The sequence below is a fragment of the Salmo salar genome, chromosome ssa06, assembly GCF_905237065.1.
Source record: "Salmo salar chromosome ssa06, Ssal_v3.1, whole genome shotgun sequence".
NCBI classification, from domain to species: Eukaryota; Metazoa; Chordata; class Actinopteri; order Salmoniformes; family Salmonidae; genus Salmo; species Salmo salar.
The window spans coordinates 36,015,202-36,033,159 of record NC_059447.1 but is presented as its reverse complement, the minus strand read 5'-3'; the positions used below and the strand labels follow the sequence as shown (position 1 = coordinate 36,033,159).

Below are 17,958 nucleotides of genomic sequence, written 5' to 3'. Positions count from 1 at the left end.
TCTCCTATTTACATCAATTCATGATTTACTCAGATTATACTCAGTACAGGGTCAGTACAGTGTTGAACCATCCTCAGGTTTCGGCCACCTCACCAAGCAGCTGATGAAGCTGGCGGGGGGACGTGTGGTCCTGGCGCTGGAAGGAGGTCACGACCTCACGGCCATCTGTGACGCCTCCGAGTCCTGCGTGGCGGCCCTGCTCGGCGATGAGGTATGACATCATCTGCTATAGGAGGGGAAAGTGGCGGGATGTCACATACACTACATGTCATTTGGTAGAGATGGATGTAATTCTTCAGAGAGGAAATTCTTTGTTTTTACATCCCAACCTGTCGATCTCTCTCGCTCTCTCCCTCTACACTCTGTCTCACACAATCACACTCTCTCACCCTCTACACACTCTCTGTCAGTTGGACCCCCTGCCACAGGCTGTCCTGCAACAGAAGCCCTGTCCAAAAGCTGCTGCCTCTCTGGAGAGGGTCATCGAGATACAGAGTGAGTTAGTTTGCTAAAATCAAAATGATCATTGTGTTTTACCTTCACATATGCACTTAGTTGTGTTTGTGTCATGTGTATCACGTCAACCTTAACTGACACGACTCTCTCTCTCCCTGCAGGTAAACACTGGAGCTCTCTCCAAAGGTTGGCTCCCACGGTGGGCCAGTCCTTAATGGATGCCCAGCGGAGAGAGAAGGACGAGGCCGACACGGTCACCGCCATGGCATCGCTTACCGTGGATACTGAGCAGGCCGCCGCTTCCACCGTCTCCACGGAGACCAGCAGGTAAACACCTGCACCATTCACTCTTTTGGGGATTTTATGTGGTTTTGGAATGGCTGTTTAAGACATCAGATTCATTCACAAGGCTGTGGGCCTGAAGTTCTACTGAGACTTGTTATGGTGTATACTTATCATATACGTTTTGCCCGACCTTCGTTGGTAAGGGCTTTTATTTTGGCATGACTAAGAGGCTAATGTCTGTCATGCTGTTTCCTATTTGGTGTACCTGCAGGTCTACAGAAGAGCCAATGGAAGAGGAGCCTGTCTTGTAGGAGGAAACAGAGTTGTCACGACAGCGCAACACCTTTGTCTCCACGTCCTTCGGCACTAGCCTTCTCCTGTCATCCTCTCCTCTTTCCAGCCCTCGCCTCACCTCTTTCCGTTTTCTGAGGATTGATGGACTTGTGCTAGCCTCCCTTTCCAACTCACTGAGGTAAGTTTGTTAGTGTGTGTGTGTGTGGGAGAGGAGAGGCGGGAACACACACACTGACCTAAAGGGGGCAGCGGCAGATATGCGTGATTGGTGGAGAAGCAGGAAGAGGCGGGACCTTTTGAGAAGCCTGTGTCTTGCTTTTTTCTTTCAATCTTTTTTGTAAGCAGAAGGCAGTGGATCCAGGAGGGTACCTCGGCTATGAGGCCCGAGAAGCTTTGTACATTTCTTGTCATACTTTATACTTTTCAGGAACATTAGAACTGAAAAAGCCAACAAGCAGCAAAAATATTTCAACAGCCACAAATACACTCAAACACACCCGCATTATACTATACACACTAAGTTCCCAACAGCGGAACAACAATGGGGTTGTATCAATGAATAATGCTCTTCCTTTCAGAGCATGCGTACCTCTGTTCCTATTTTGTCTGTCATTTGGTATTCTCATGCGTCTATTCAATAATCTGTTCAAAGAAGCACACAAACATATATGATATGTATATTTGCATATATATATAAATACTGTATATTCCTTTCACTGTATCCGATATCAGCTGTGGTTGTGGAGTGGAGGTCGAGCTGTGGAGCCTGCCAAGGGGGACTTACTGGCTGAAGGAGACAACATATCTCTCCAATACAGCCTTTTCTTTTTTCTTCAGGAAGTCTCAGCTCCCTCCACTTTGTATGAGACAGAATGCATTTTGAGGTGGTTTTTACCCTTCTACTTTGGACTATCAAAAAAGGACACATGCATACCCAGAATCAAATTTACTGCTTGGCGTAATGGAAGCCCATGGATTGGACGAGGAAGGATTTTGTGGAATAATGCTTGGATTATAAACCTTTTGTCTCGCGCGCTGCTGCGACTGGGAGACTTGTGGTGGTCATGAGACTGGAGAAAGACGTTTTTAGAAGAACTTGGTGCCTTTTATATTAAATATCCCTGTTAACACCAACTACACCACCACTTAGCAGAACACAGGACAGAAAGACAAATCCACACACTTGTTACTCTCATGTCTGTTTTGTTTGTATGTTTGTTTCTTTCAAAATGCCTTAATTTCCTCCAGAGAATACACCATTTCAGCTATCTCCGCAGAGATAGGATTCTACTCCTATGTCCTCTCTCTTTCTGGGTTCGTGTAATACTCTAGGTCAAAGGTCTGTGTGGCCTTAACAACTGAGGTTTTTTTCGCGTCCTTTATCAATCCCGACCCGTACATATGCGGCTGACGGTATGATTGTGAGGAAATTTGAACGCTACAACGACCAACTTTTTTTTCTATGTCACTTCCTGTCACTTGTAAATACTGCATCCTGTTCTGCTCTGGCAAACCCTTCAACCTGAAACGGTTCAATAACAAACTCATTGTTTTTCCATTTATTTAGAGAGGAAGGACTGAACTTGGTCACTTTTTTTTTTTTTAACAAACGTTTTATTTTGTAAAAAATAAAATATAAGATGTATACGAATAATGACAATAATAGTGTTAATCCAATCAAATTGGATATGAATATTACATTTGAGAAGAGTAAAAAAAAAAAAAAACATTTAATGTTAAAGCCACCTAAGCACACAGTGTTAGTTTTGCTATCAATGTTTTGTCCTTTTTTCTAAGTGCCATTTGTTTTTTCCACACAAAAAAAAGAGAACAGAAATTGTGATTTGGTGATATGTGGATCGATCTCATTTGGCAAATAACCATGAGCCAGCACCACTTTAGATGTTTACACTGCAATACCCCAATTCCTCAACTGTTGCCCACTTGTCAGCTGTCATAAACCCTTTGTTTGACTTAGTGTCCAGGTGCTGTGTTATCTGGTCTCTGTTGTTATCAATATTTATATTTCTCAATCAATTGAAAGTGTTTGCACTTGACACGTATGATCAAACAAATTAAATGCAAAGAGGTCTTTGGAAAATATATTTTTCAGTGGGAATTAGCACAATCTATCATCATGCTTGAGGGATTCATACAAATCAAGTATATCTACTAGAGAATGGTAACCGACACCTCCCTTAAAGACATACTCCGGAACTTTGACGACTACTAAGTATTTTTTTAAACCTCCAGCTTTGGGCTGGATGTGTCAATGTGTAGTTCATACATGCATAATTAATTAGGAGAATTACTGTCTTACCTCAATTAGCTACGCAATCCCTAGTTTAAATGCCACTTTTTTTGGATGCTATGCTGTGGCATTTTCCCCCACCTGGGCCAGCCCCTTAGCAATTTGAGTAAAACCAATGAGCTTCAGCCCTTCGCCAGCTAGCGAAATGTACATGGTACACCTACAGCAGAGAGAGATCAATGACATGGTGCACATATCTGCACATATGTGATGTAATACACAATTGTCGGGGGCCACTTTTTTCTCGTTAGCACAACTTTCAGAACTACCAGTTAAGTATCCAAAAGTACCGGAGAATCTCTTTAACCAGCATACTCTCAGAAGATAATGTGTGGTGCAGAGCTTGTCTACATTGATCATTTTGTTTTATTTCAAGCAATGTAACATAACACTGACCAAGTCTTCTGCATCTGTTTTCTTTATTGAGATAAAAAACTATCATTAAGGAATAGGTTATTTCTATAGAGTTCTTCCCTGTAATCATATATTTAATTCTCTCCCTGTCCACTCACCATCGTAAGGTACTTTTGTCCCTTTGTCACACAACTGTATATTGAACTTATCTACATACTGTAATAACTATAGTGACAACGTTTTCATGAACGTTAAAAGGGTGTCAACGCCTAACTCCCTCACTAGTTACCCTTTTTCATATGAAACACAAAGGGCTAGCCTAGTTCAATCCAAAATATAAGTTTGAGGTTTTCAGCCCTGTCATTTTAAGTCTATATGACGCCATGTCCATCTCAAGTAGATCACGCTTTATGCTCCAATCCCAAATGAATGGGAAAGTTGGACACTGGCACTGTCTAAAATGTTGAAATCAGATCATCTTTACCATTTATTTGGGATTCAAGCATACAGTGCATTCGGGAAGTAATCAGACCCCTTGATGGGTTTTTTTTCAACTTTTTGTTACGTTACAGCCTTATTCAAAATGTATTTAAAAAAAAAAATTACCACCAATCTACACACAATGACCAAGCAAAAACTGGTCTTTTTAGAATTTTTGCAAATGTATCTAAAATAAAAAACCTCAACACCTTATTTACATAAGTATTCAGACCTTTTGCTAATGGACTCGAAATTGAGCTCAGGTGAATCCGGTTTCCATTGACCATCCTTGATGTTTCTACAACTTCATTGGAGTCCACCTGTGGTAAATTCAATTGATTGGACATGATTTGGAAAGGCACACACCTGTCTATATAAGGTCCCACAGTTGACAGTGCATGTCAGAGCAAAAATCAAGCCATGAGGTCAAAGGAATTATCCGTAGAGCTCTGAGACAGGATTGTGTCGAGGCACAGGTCTGGGGAAGGGTACCAAAACATTTCTGCAGCATTGAAGGTCCCCAAGAACACAGTGGCCTCCATCATTTTTAAGTGGAAGAAGTTTGGAACCACCAAGACTAGAGCTTGCCGCCCGGCCAAACTGAGCATTTGGGGGAGAAGGGCCTTGGTCAGGGAGGTGACCAAGAAACCGATGGTTCCAGAGTTCCTCTGTGGAGATGGGAGAACCTTCCAGAAGGACAACCATCTCTGCAGCACTCCACATGTCCAATCAGCACTCCACTAATCAGGCCTTTATGGTAGTGGCCAGACGGAAGCCACTCCTCAGTAAAAGGCACATGACAGCCCGCTTGGAGTTTGCCTGAAGACTCTCAGACCATGAGAAACAAGATTCTCTGGTCTGATGAAACCAAGATTCTCTGGTCTGATGAAACCAAGATTAAACTTTTTGGCCTGCATGCCAAGCGTCACATCTGGAGGAAACCTGGCACCATCCCTACGGTGAAGCGTGGTGGTGGCAGCATCATGCTATGGGGATGTTTTTTTTAGTGGCAGGGACTGGGAGACTAGTCAGGATTGAGGGAAAGATGAACGGAACAAAGTACAGAGATCCTTGATGAAAACCTGCTCCAGAGCACGCTGGACCTCAGGCTGGGGTGAAGGTTCACCTTCCAAGCACACAGCCAAGACAACGCAGGAGTGGCTTCGGGACAAGTCTCTGAATGTCCTTGAGTGGCCCAGCCTGAGCCTGGACTTGAACACGATCGAACATCTGGAGAGACCTGAAAATAGCTGTGCAGCAACGCTCCCCATCCAACCTGTCAGAGCTTGAGGCTCTGCAGAGAAGAATGGTACAAACTCCCCAAATACAGGTGTGCCAAGCTTGTACCGTCATACTCCAGACTGTAATTGCTGCCAAAGTTGCTTCAATAAAGTACTGAGTAAAGGGTCTGAATAGTTGTGTAAATATGATATTTATGTTTTTACAAAAAATGTATAATCTAAGAACCTGTTTTTGCTTTGTCATTATGGGGTATTGTGTGTAGTTTTATAATAAGGCTGTAATGTAACAAAATATGGAAAAAATGAAGGTGTCTAAATACTTTCCGAATACACGGTATAGCTGGATCTACTTAACCAATGGTGTGGGACTTGGAATCATGTTGACATTAGAGCACCTTCGTGGTCTGAAACTTTGAATGGTGAGTGAACTACCCCTTATAGCTCCCGTTGTCATACCGACCATGGTTTGTTCTTTCTGTGTTGTTCTCCAGTGGTACTACTTCCCAGGCGGAGCACATGTGACCTGATGTCACAGAAAAAACAGGCATTTGCCATTTGACCGAACTCTAATCACGGTGTTGTCACAATCATGTCACCAGGGTAGGAATTGAAACACTCTTCACTTGCGAAATTGTTGGTGGTTGCCACTGTACTCACATATGTAATATACACAGCAGTTCCTACTTCCTTTTACATGTGGCTATGGTGTGTGTGTGTGTGGGGGGGGGGGGTGCTTGCAGTACATGGGACTACTGTGACCTTGTTTTGTAATGTTTTGATGTAGATCATTGACCATTTGAGATTTGGTGCATAGTTTTGTACCTCCACCTTGTATGGCAGGGTTATTGGGCTGTCCCGTGGGTGAGATGACAGAATTACCCTTTTTCTTTAATTGAACTGAGGTGTGTTTTGGAGGTCAGCTTTTTTCCTGTGGGTATGTTGGAGGGGCAGCAAAAAAAACAACACTCAAATCAAGAAAGTCTACACAGAATAGAGAAATGTTTTTGTGTGTTGCCTTAGACAAAACAACTACTACAAGTGGCAACCATGCAAATATTTTCTTTCTGTCTAAACAGATACTGGAAGACGTCCAAGTCTGTAAATTATATCGACTTATCCACCATTGAAGATAGCTTTATTGTTGCTGCCACACTATTTTGCTATTCAGTAAATAATGTATATTTATTGATATTTCATACGTTGTGTATATGTAGTGACCTATGATCGTCAAGGTTCAAAGAGTAATTGTATATTTTTTGACTTTGGAAAGAAGTGTCTCTTACATTGTGTCCTTCCACTGCGCTGGTGTTTCAATCTCCACTTTCTGTGGTTGGATGTTTGAATATGTGACCGTCTTTTACCTTATATTTTAAATATTCTTTCTCTCTTCTGGTCATAACTAATGCAGACGTTTTTGAATTGATCAAAGCACATTCCTTAATTTCATGTGTTCTTTCAAATGCTTTCCTGTTGCGACAATACAAATGTGTTTATACTAATTGCTACTCACGTGTATAAGTGCATATATGTGTACACATGTGCAATACACGCTATTTGAGCAATCTATTACTGTGACTATTATGGATGAAAATCGCTGTCCCTAAGAATTTTTTTCATGAGTTGCATTGTGCACACGCCACCTTGTGGGTTAGCAAGGATCTTAAAGGGAATGTTGAGTCTGATTACTGTTTTATTTCAGGTTTTGTGTAAATTTTAAAGCCCTTTTTTATTACTCATTGTAATGTTGTGACATCCTATTTGAGTATCTTTTCTTTCTTTTTTTTAAAGTGGGCCTGTTAATTGTCAAACTCAATAAAGCGATTCACTGCTCCAATACACAGAGTAAAAATATTTCATTTACTGTGTTGGTTGTGGGATAACATACATGGCTTTAAATAGTAAAGTGGATGAGAGTGGTTATTTTAAAGTATTTTTTTTTCTTCTCAGTTTGCGTTTTTAAAGTGAATTTCCTGCAATTGTACACATTTTGTCATGGCTTATGATGTGTTTTATATGGTGGGGCCCCCAGGGAAAGTGCCCAGTCGGTAATTGGGCTTGTAACAGGCAAGTCAAAAGCATATCTTAAGGACTGTCCACTCCACATATACATTTATGGTGGAAAAATAAGATGAATGTGAAATGCCAACTCTGGTGCTTGTGATGAGGGATGTGTGTGTGGTCAAAGCAACCCTCAAATTCAGTCTCCAAACAGTGTGAGTGAATTAACGATATGTTTTTATGCGTAGGCCTACTCACCAATATTTCAACATCTTGAGAAGTACTATTGCCGCCGTTCATGTGCTAGTGTGCCTTATAGTCGAACTTGGTAACTGGTTGCCGTTATACACGTTTCGCGTTCAACCAGTTAGCAAGTCGGACATACGTTTTTTCATGTCAAAGAAATGAATGACTTTTATTGTGGCGAGAAGGACTTCTAATAAAATATTACTAGATCAGGACAATTAAAGGTCCAGATCGGTTCCACTCTGATCACACTTCCCTGGGCGGTCCAATTCTCCACCTCATGACTGATTGATAATCTATGACACGCCCATCAACATTCCCTAGCTATAGTCAGTGACGCCACGGCGTATATTTACGTAAATCTGGCGCTCCCGTTTCCTGGCGGAGAAGATGGCGGCTCCTGGACCGGGGGAGTATTTCAGTGTCGGGAGCCATGTCTCCTGCCTCACCTGCTTGGGGCAGCAATTGCAAGGAGAGGTCGTTGCCTTTGACTATCAGTCCAAGATGTTGACTTTGAGTATCCTTTTTACAATTTTCCGTTGTCACTAAATCGGTGGTCTTCCAGGCTGTAAGGGGCCTGGGGGTAACTGGTCTCTCTTTGCCAAATTGAGATCCGCGCAAGCGTAGTCGAGACTAGCTAGGGAGCTAACTAGCTTACTCTTGATCAAAACGTAGCTAACCACACGATTTAAATACGGTTCCGTTCAGTTACTTTAAACCTTGTTACTTTCTATTTCAAGCCAGGTGTGGTAAGTTTAGAATCTGTATAATCTTGAGTTAATATTTGTTGTTAGCCAGCTAGCTATCGAAGTTGGCATAGTATTGTGCCATAATGCTTGCTAACACAAGCTATTGTGGTCAGCGTTAGCACTGTCAGTCCTTGTATGGATCACTATCTGGCAGCTCCAAGGGGCGTTATGCCTGGCAAATTCTTAATAACAGTTAGCATGCAGCTAGAAAAAGAGCTAACTAGCAGACCACGCTTAGAATTGTCTTATGCTCTAAAACAATGGTTATTTAAAGAACATTGATGGCTAGTCATGTAATGATATAGCTAGCTACCCACCCCTGGTTAGCTTACGTTGTCGAAACTGACACGCAATGATTCACTGGTGACAGTTTAGAAAGGTGTGACTGTCAAGTTCTTAGGTTAACTACTCAAGCTAACGTTAACTAGTAGTGCGGTAGTAACTGCCTACCTAAGTACTTTGACCCCTGTCAAGTGTTTTGTCGCGGACTTGAGAAATGCATTAACGTTAGCTATATGCATGTTCTTAGCTGTAGCTATATTGGAAGATGTGAAATATGTTATGTGACTGTGCAGACTTGTATTTCATTACATTTTTAAATGTTTTATTTCACCTTTATTTAACCAGGTACTTTACCTAGCAAAGACTTATAGATGACCTGGAGCCAGTGGGGGCCAGCCGACGAGAGCATACAGGTCGCAGTGGTGTGGGTGGTATATGGGGCTTTGCTGACAAAACGGATGGTACTGTGATAGACTGCATCCAATTTGTTGAGTAGAGTGTTGGAGGCTATTTTATAAATGACATCGTCGAGGTTTGGTCGGGTTTACGAGGTTATGTTTGGCAGCATGAGTGAAGGATGCTTTGTTGCGAAATAGGAAGCCGATTCTAGATTTAATTTTGGTTTGGAGATGCTTAATGTGAGTCTGGAAGGAGAGTTTACAGTCTAACCAGACAGCTAGGTATTTGTAGTTGTCCACATATTCTAAGTCAGAACCGTCCAGAGTAGTGATGCTGGATGGGCGGGCAGTGATCGGTTGAAGAGCATGCATTTAGTTTTACTTGAATTTTAAGAGCAGTTGGAGGCCATGGAAGGAGCTCGTCTGGAGGTTAGTTAACACCTTGTCCGAAGAAGGGCCAGAAGTATACTGAAGGGTGTCATCTGCATAGAGGTGGATCAGAGAATCACCAGCAGCAAAAGCGACATCATTGACGTATACAGAGAAGAGAGTCGGCCTGAGAATTGAACCCTGTGGTACCCCCATAGAGACTGCCAGAGGTCCGGACAACAGGCCTTCTGATTTTGACACACTGAACTCTATCTGAGAAGTAGTTGGTGAACCAGGCGAGGCAGTCATTTGAGAAACCAAGGCAGTTGAGTCTGCCGATAAGAATGTGGCCAGGTCGATGAAGACGGCTGCACAGTACTGTCTTTTATCGATGGCGGTTATATCGTTTAATACCTTGAGCGTGGCTGAGGTGCACCCGTGACCAGCTCGGAAACCGGATTGCACAGCGGAGAAGGTACGGTGGGATTCGAAATGGTCAGTGATCTGTTTATTAACTAGGCTTTCGAAGACTTTAGAAAGGCTGGGCAGGATGGATATATTTCTGTAACAGTTTGGGTCCAGAGTGTCACCCCCTTTGAAGAGGGGGGGTGACTGTGGCAGCTTTACAATCTTTAGGGACTGGTAATAGGGGTTGCAACAATGGCGTCTGATAATTTTAGAGAGGGTCCAGATTGTCTAGCCCAGCTGATTTGTAAGGGCTCAGGTTTTGCAGCTCTTTCAGAACATCTGCGATTTGGGTGAAGGAGAAGCTGGAGAGGCTTGGGCAAGTAGCTGCAGGGGTGTGGAGCTGTTCGCCGGGGTTGGGGTAGCCAGGAGGAAAGCATGGCCAGCCGTAGAGATGCTTATTGAAATGATCGATTTATTGTGGATTTATCGGTGGTGAGTGTTTCATAGCCTCAGTGCAGTGGGCAGCTGGGAGGAGGTGCTCTTGTTATCCATGGACTTTAGTGTCCCAAAACTTTTTGGCCTTAGTTACAGGATGCGAATTTCTTTTTGAATAAGCTAGCCTTTGCTTTTCTGACTGACTGCGTCTATTGGTTCCTGACTTCCCTGAAAAGTTGCATATCGCGGGGACAATTCGATGCTAGTGCAGTCCGCCACAGGATGTTTTTGTGCTGGTTGATGGCAGTCGGTTCTGGAGTGAACCTGGGGCTATATCTGTTCTTAGTTCAAAATTTTTTGAAAGGGGCATGGGGCTTATTTAAGATGGTGAGGAAATTTATTTTAAAGAACGACCAGGCATCCTCTATTGAAGGGATGAGGTCAATATCCTTCAAGGATACCCGGGCCAGGTCGATTAGAAAGGCCTGCTCACAAGTGTTTAAGGGAGCATTTTACAGTGATGAGGGGTGGTCGTTTGACCGCGGATGCAGGCAATGAGGCAGTAGATTGCAACTCCTCCTTTGGCAGTTCTATCTTGACGGAAAATGTTGTAGTTGGGGATGGAAATCTCAGATTTTTTTTTTTGGTGGCCTTCCTAAGCCAGGATTCAGACCCAGCAAGGACATCAGAGTTGGTGGCGTGTGCTAAAGCAGTGAGTAAAACAAACTTAGACTTGAGTGATGTCGATAGGATAAAGTCAGGTGGATTTTTTTACAGGCAACATTTGGAGAAGACCTCATACAATATAGGTTGGGTGAAGTTGAGGTATTATACACATCTCTTGCTCACTAACTTGTGCGTTTAGCCCAGCTAAATTCCTTTTCAGGCCTGCACAGAGCACTGCTTAGAGAAATAGACGCTCATGAAAACTGCTAGATTTGATATGCTGCAGAACTCTAAGTAAGCCATTTGATTTGGACTATTTGCTCACACAGACATACATTGCAGAGCACTAAGAATTCTGTTTGCTTGGTTGTGCGGGATAATCTTTCACCTCTGCCTGGTATAGGACAGAAAGGCCCAGAGTCAGACCACTCTGTGATAGTGGAACAACTGCAGCCACAGCCAGGGGAAAGAATGTGATGTCTGTGTCTGTCAGTGAGTTGTTATCACACTGCATCAGCATTGTGGATTTCAACAGTGTGCATTCCATACCTTCACGTTCCGGTGGATGTCACAGGTGTCTTACCTGGCTGGAAGGTAGTACTGCCTCAGAATCCTCAGACTTTGCTCATTTGATCTTGTTAAATTAGAGGCATTTTATCAATGTCAGTTGATGAGTAGCCCGGAGTACAGATCTACAATGTTAAGGTTGTTAAATCTAGTCTACTTTTTTTGTGGATGTTGTGAGATGCATAGAGGGTGTTTTTCCCAATGCTAAGGCCCAGGTCAAAGGGGCAAGTCACTCTTCAAGATGTGTATCATGTCGGCCTATTCACTTGAGGTAGTTTGCTTATCGAAGCACACAGTGTGACATGTTTTCAGGGTGACACAATAGCATTGTATAGAACCGGGGGTAAATAAAGCTTCTAGATCCAGTCAGTCATACCCTCATGGCATGTTAGGTTGTTTCCCTTGAGGCTGGTGAGTCACTGAAAGGTCATGATGTCAGACAGGAAATCCACAGCCCTCTATTACTGTTATGGAGGGAGTGCAGCAGCCATATAATGAAGGATTGTAAACCTGAATGAGTTCAGCTCTGAGCACTTTACCTGTCTGCCTGCCTTGAAATGGGAAAACGTGTCTAACCATAGTGAAGACACAGGCCTACTTCCCAGACTTTTACTCATATCCAACCTGTTTTTATTAGGACAATAATTAGCTTGGCTCAGGTTTGAGGGTGTTTTTGGGAAATCAGTTGAAGGGCAAGTTCTGTGCTGCCTTCGGTTGTTGTGAGGTCACAGACTGAGTCTGTGAATTTGGTCTGTCACCAGACTATAAACCGTGTCTCAAGGGCAGTGAGCAGGCTGCTACTAGATAGTATCCTTTGAGCTTAACACAGTTGGGTGTTTGTGAAGGCTACTCTTGGCTGTTGTGCTTAGTATGCCAATAATTTTTTATCTGTCTAGTAGGCTATTTGCCCTCTTTCGCTCAACAGTATTTCTGATATCCACATGATGAATTGTGGCTCGTTCTTACCCAACCTCCTCCCTTACAAACAATGCATTGGACTCTGTCCCCTCACTTAAGTTAGCGGAGTTGAAAGGGGATCTGCTGGTGGAGTGCATACACCTCATGCCGTCTTCAAATCAAATGTTGTATTTGTCACATGCTTCGTTAACAGGTGTAGACTAACTGTGAAATGCTTGCTTCTTAAACATCTCCTTTGAGAAGTTCTGAGTGGGCTAATTTTGTTTAGTTGCTGGTGGTTTTGTTTGACTTTCAAGTCCTGAGCTTAGCCTATGTTTAGGACTTCTGTTCTGGGTTGTAACCGTCTGCATTGTTTCTTAAGCAAGAGGCTGTTCCTGGACTGCCGTGGTGAACCCTGGACCTGTTTACTAGGTTATGGGGATGCATGATCCCAGGATGTTCTGTTGTGAGGAGGCTGTTAGACTGCTGTTGAACTTGAATGGCAGAATAGGGGGCGTGAAGGAAGAAGTTGTTCCACCGAGGATCTCCAGCACCTGGCAAAGTTGGATTGGTGCTGTGCTTGGATTTTGTGTTCTACTAGAGTAGCATATGGTGTGCTGACTTATTAGGCCTATTTGGTCAGTGGTTCACTATTGAGTGACTAAATTGCACTATTGTGACTAGCTGCACTTTGCCACTTAGAATGTGTGTTCTGACTTCTCCCTAAGCTCAATAACATAAAAATGTTGGTGATTTACCTCAGGTCTGGCATAGCCTAATGTTTGTGGAAGAAGTGATAGTTATGATTCCAGCCGATCCATTGTTTCCCTCACATACAAGTCCTGCATGTGTATTTAGTCTAATGCCAACTGCTGCTAATTTGACCTCCATTCTGAATGTGTAGTACATTGCCTTGACCCACTGCCCTTTCAGAATGCGCCCCCTCCAGTGGAAAGGCTAACGTCAGCGACGTGGTCCTGATTAACTTAGCCTACGTGTCTGAGGTGGACATCATTAATGACCGCACTGAAACTCCTCCTCCACTAGCATCTCTGAATGTCAGCAAGGTAAGACCAGCCAATCACCACTCCTCACACCCTTCTTGACACATCTTCTCATACAAAGTAGTGAAGAATCATTGGACATCTGGTCATTTTGTCATTAGCTTTATCAATAAGTCCTGCACTAACTCACTTGATTCAGCTAATTGTGGTTCAGAGTCAGACTAAAGACTGTCATTTGTTTAGGCAAGCTGATTATCCTAGTTGAATCAGGTGTAGTTATGCTGGGCTGGAACAACCAATGGGGTGTGCAGGTTTTTTTCAGGACTGGTATTGGGAATCCCTATCCCAACACAGAGTCAATTAATTGTATAATTTTAGGTGCTTTCACATATTGATTGGAACCATATGGTTAACCTGAATGGATTGCTTGCATATTTAAAGAATGAATGGCTATTGTCTTGCCCAAAAAAATCATGAAATGTTCCATCACCATATCATTCAACTTTGGTCGGCATCAAACAAAACCCACCTGTTCCACATTTGACACAAATTATCAGTTAGCAGTTTCTAATATTCATTTGTATTGCTAACGGGCGGAAATTCCTTAAAGTTCCTTTCAATGCCAAATATAACCTTTTCCTTTTACCTACTTTAACTTCCGAGGGCTTTTAGGGTTCTCAGTTGAGAATGTTGGCTTTTGTAAACAGCTCTAACACACCTTTCCAACACGCCTGCAGCTTGCCAACAGAGCACGGTCGGAAAAGGAAGACAAGTTATCCCAAGCATATGCAATTAGTGCTGGAGTCTCCGTGGAGGGCCAACAGCTATTCCAGACTATACATAAAACGTGAGTATCATCTCTTGTCTCTAATACTGGGGCTCTGCTTTATCCAACTATAGAAACATCAGTTATTTACTTACTATGACGGTCCCCAATGGCCAGGAAAGGCTGTTTTAAAGAAAATGTGCTGCCCAATGCATTTAAATAGTCTCGTTGGATGTTGAAGTTGCCTTCACTGATTTATTGACCTGTTTGAATGGCAGTCTTTGATTCAGTAATGTTTTGTTTTAAACCCTATCAAATAGTATGCATTCCATTATACCTCTTGGTTGTAATGGGATTGTAGTGTTGATCCCTGATTTGGCCTAGACTACAGTGAGTGACCTATGACCGTAAGTCTTACAGTACCAACACTGATTGACCAATTTCTGATGTAAGCTGTTAATTCTGTAATGTTCTTTTGTTTAATTTGTTTGTATATTTTATTCAGCGTTGTTGCTGTTCGATATGCACCTGTCCACCATCCGATACCTGCTGCATGGAGTCATCTGTCTAAATGTGTGACCTGAAGCCTTTAACCTCAGTACCCTGACTGAAGGAAGTTACTGGGTGCTTTTTTTCAAAAACATTCTCCATCTCTCTGTAGCATCAAAGACTGCAAATGGCAGGAGAAGAACATCATGGTGATGGACGACGTGGTCATATCCCCACCTTACCAGGTGGAGAACTGCAAAGGCAAAGAGGGTAGCGCTTTAAGTCACGTACGCAAAATAGTGAGTATGCCTTTTCACTATTGAAGGGAATACAGGAATGGCAGTACCAGAAAGTTGATTGAGGATAAAATGTTACTGGTCTTGTCCCCTGCAGGTGGAGAAACATTTTAGAGATGTGGAGAGCCAGAAGTCGGTGCAACGGCCACAAGCACAGCAAACACAGAAAGACTCCACTTTATCATCTTGAGCCGGAGGTTCAGTCCGGATAGGGGGTGTGGGAGGGGGAATTGGTTGGGGGAGGTCACAACGGCAAAGGAAGTTTTGGTTTGTTCTTTTCTCTTCCCCTCTTCAACATCAGACCAAGGCCAGTGTTCCACCCCCCCACCTCCATCAGAGGTGTCCAACATTTTGAACAGAACAAAAGGGGTCCCAACCGAGAGGGGAAATATCCAGTTCATTTTTAAAGATAATCTAACAAAAGTAATCTCAATTTGCCACCATTCCTCACCCACTCCTCTTCTTGACCTCTTACCTTCCCTTATGTTTCTTCTCTCCTCCTGCCATCAAGCCTGCTCCTCACTTCCATTTCACAGAGAAAAGTCACTTGATTTCTGTTCATTGGTCGATCTATTTTCTAGTCATTTTTCGTAAATTTCAACAGTAGAAATTTATGGTAAGAGATAAAGGACCTTTTCTAATATTGAAATACTGTTTTGACAAGAACACAAATTTTAATAGCTTTCTTGAAAGCACATGGTTATTTTTTTAACAGCTGACTGAAAGGATGCCAATAGTGACACCGTGTGAATGGGATGAATGGGAACTCTCACAATCTTACAAACATGCACCCAGTAGGTTATTGAAATTGCTGATTTCCCTCAACTGGGGAAACACTCAAATTGTGTTAACATTATGAATCTGACATAAAATAGACTTGAAATACCTCCCCCAAATTGTCCTTTCATAAAAAATACAAGTTGTAAACACCCATTTGGTTCTAGTAGCTTGAAATATTTTCATGAAATGCTTTCCTTTTTTCCAAACAGACATGACTGTCTGCTTTTACCCATAAGCTCTTGCTGCATGGTCCCACCTGAACTAAATTTGCTCTGTTTTTCTGTGTATAGTTTTAAGTCTGGAAGCTAAAGATAAGGGGCATATGTTATTTTAGAGGCTGGGCTGTTTTCCTCTTCCCTTTCATCCTTGTCCCTCATGGTCTTTGATTCTACAATACAGTACCTCTTCCACGATGGGACCACATTGAAATCCAGCTCTCTTACATTCTCCATCTCCCACTCTTATTGTCTACCAACCATTGACACACTTTGGCAGATGAAATCTGCTCTTCCGCCCGACTCAATGCATTCCTCCCATGTTCAAACAAAAAACAAATGAATTAACCACGTTGGCCAATATCATATGGCGTGCCACTGAACCGTGTGCGATGAGATCGATCTCAGTTCTGTATGGGATGCTTTGTATTCACTTTTGGAAAAAATGTACCTAAAGATATCTTGCCATGTTTGAGACTGGGATGGGGAGCAGGGTTCCCAAAGGCCCCTATCCCAGCCTCGTGTTTATAACAATGTAGCCTGATTGGAGGCTCGGCCAGTGGGGTTAAGTTGTGACAGGCATCCGCGTTGTTTACCCGTCCACCGTGTGTCAACGAGGCTGCCGTTGCCAAGGTTTCCTTCCCAGTATTTTATTTTTTATTTTTAAATAGCTAGTAACATGGAAATAAAAAAGAGGGAAAAAAACGAAGTTTGCAGTTTGTCATGTTTCTTTCTTTAATGTCTTTGGTGTTCATGTTTTTCTAGTAGTTGATGTAGCAATCAGTCTTTCGTTTACACTCGTATCAAAATATTCCTTTCTCAGGGAAAAGGAATTCATCTTCAACTCTTTGTTAAATGCATTATTTCAACATTTTTATAGCCAGGTTTTATTGAGCTGGATCATCTGGGATGGATGAATTGCAGTTGTATCCAAACCATTTTTGTTCTTTGCTATGCCTTCAAATTGTCAGCAGAGGGCATCATAGAAATGTAAATGAAGGTGGGATATGAGATGTATGGATGTGGTAAACGAGCAATGACCATGTCCATTCAATAGGTCATATCAGACAGTATCCAAGCTCTGAGGTCTTGCCTTCAATAAACATTATGTATCTACATAACAAAGAACCATGGCACATTGTTAGAATTGTACATAATGACATTTCATCTAAAAATCTATTTGGTGAAATGCCACAAAGGGTGTTGAAATACTCTATGTTCCCTATTCACTCACTTAATGAATTAAATAGAGCAGGCCTGCCTACCTGTCATGAGAAATTGAGGGCTTCTAGGGGCATTTGTGGGCTACTCAACATAATCAAAAATACAAGGGAGATTCACTCAACCAATTAAAGGAGTCTATTCTTCCCTATAGAATGGCATGCTTAGTCACTCATTGACTTTTTTTATTTATTTTTTTACCTCGATTAAATCATTAATTCAGGCTGAGAATAGTTTTCCTTTTTCCAGGACTCCATGTATAGAGGCGAAACAGATCTGAAACCGTACCCTACACATGCCTTGGTCAGCAGGACGGTGTATGAATCTATTATTCACAGCAAGTTTCCCCTTTATCACCTTCTAGAACCCCTCCAGGTGCAAAGAATTGTCCATCTATTAATTTGTGGTCTAACTCTCAGATGGTGTAGCAACTGGTGGCATGATGTTAAACTTGTTGAGAAGAATATTGTTTCAATGGATGCCTTTAAATGAAGAAAATGCTGTGGTGTGGCAAGTTTGGAATATTGGTATGTTTGCAAACTGTATATGTGTATATATTTAAAAAAAATATATACATTTACATAAGTATTCAGATCCTTTACTCGGTACTTTTTTGAAGCACCTTTGGCAGCAATTCCAGCCTCGAGTCTTCGTGGGTATGACGCTACAAGCTTGGTACACCTGTATTTGGGGAGTTCCTCTCATTCTTCTCTGCAGATCCTCTCAAGGGCTGTCAGGTTGGATGTGGAGT

General features: G+C 42.4%; 2 protein-coding genes across 10 annotated transcripts in view; both read left to right on the top strand.

Annotated features, from left to right (window-relative positions):
* Positions 1–3,160, top strand: part of LOC106607176 (histone deacetylase 5) — a 79,701-nt gene extending 76,541 nt beyond the window's left edge. For 8 of the 9 annotated variants that reach the window (XM_014203848.2, XM_014203850.2, XM_014203846.2 and 5 more), the window contains 4 exons: positions 78–211; positions 411–495; positions 618–783; positions 1,013–3,160. In XM_014203848.2, coding sequence (XP_014059323.1) covers positions 78–211; positions 411–495; positions 618–783; positions 1,013–1,052 — 425 coding nt within the window. In that variant the 3' untranslated portion in view covers positions 1,053–3,160. The remainder of the gene's footprint in view (positions 1–77; positions 212–410; positions 496–617; positions 784–1,012) is intronic. The other variant, XR_001329164.2, reaches the window with a different exon arrangement.
* A 4,796-nt stretch (positions 3,161–7,956) lies between these two features.
* On the top strand, positions 7,957–16,695 carry LOC106607175 (protein LSM12 homolog A). The gene is made up of 5 exons (XM_014203841.2): positions 7,957–8,182; positions 13,370–13,503; positions 14,178–14,287; positions 14,868–14,994; positions 15,089–16,695. The coding sequence occupies exons 1-5, from the start codon at positions 8,056–8,058 to the stop codon at positions 15,179–15,181; spliced, it is 591 nt and encodes a 196-aa protein (XP_014059316.1). The 5' UTR covers positions 7,957–8,055; the 3' UTR covers positions 15,182–16,695.
* The last annotated feature ends 1,263 nt before the right edge of the window (positions 16,696–17,958 follow it).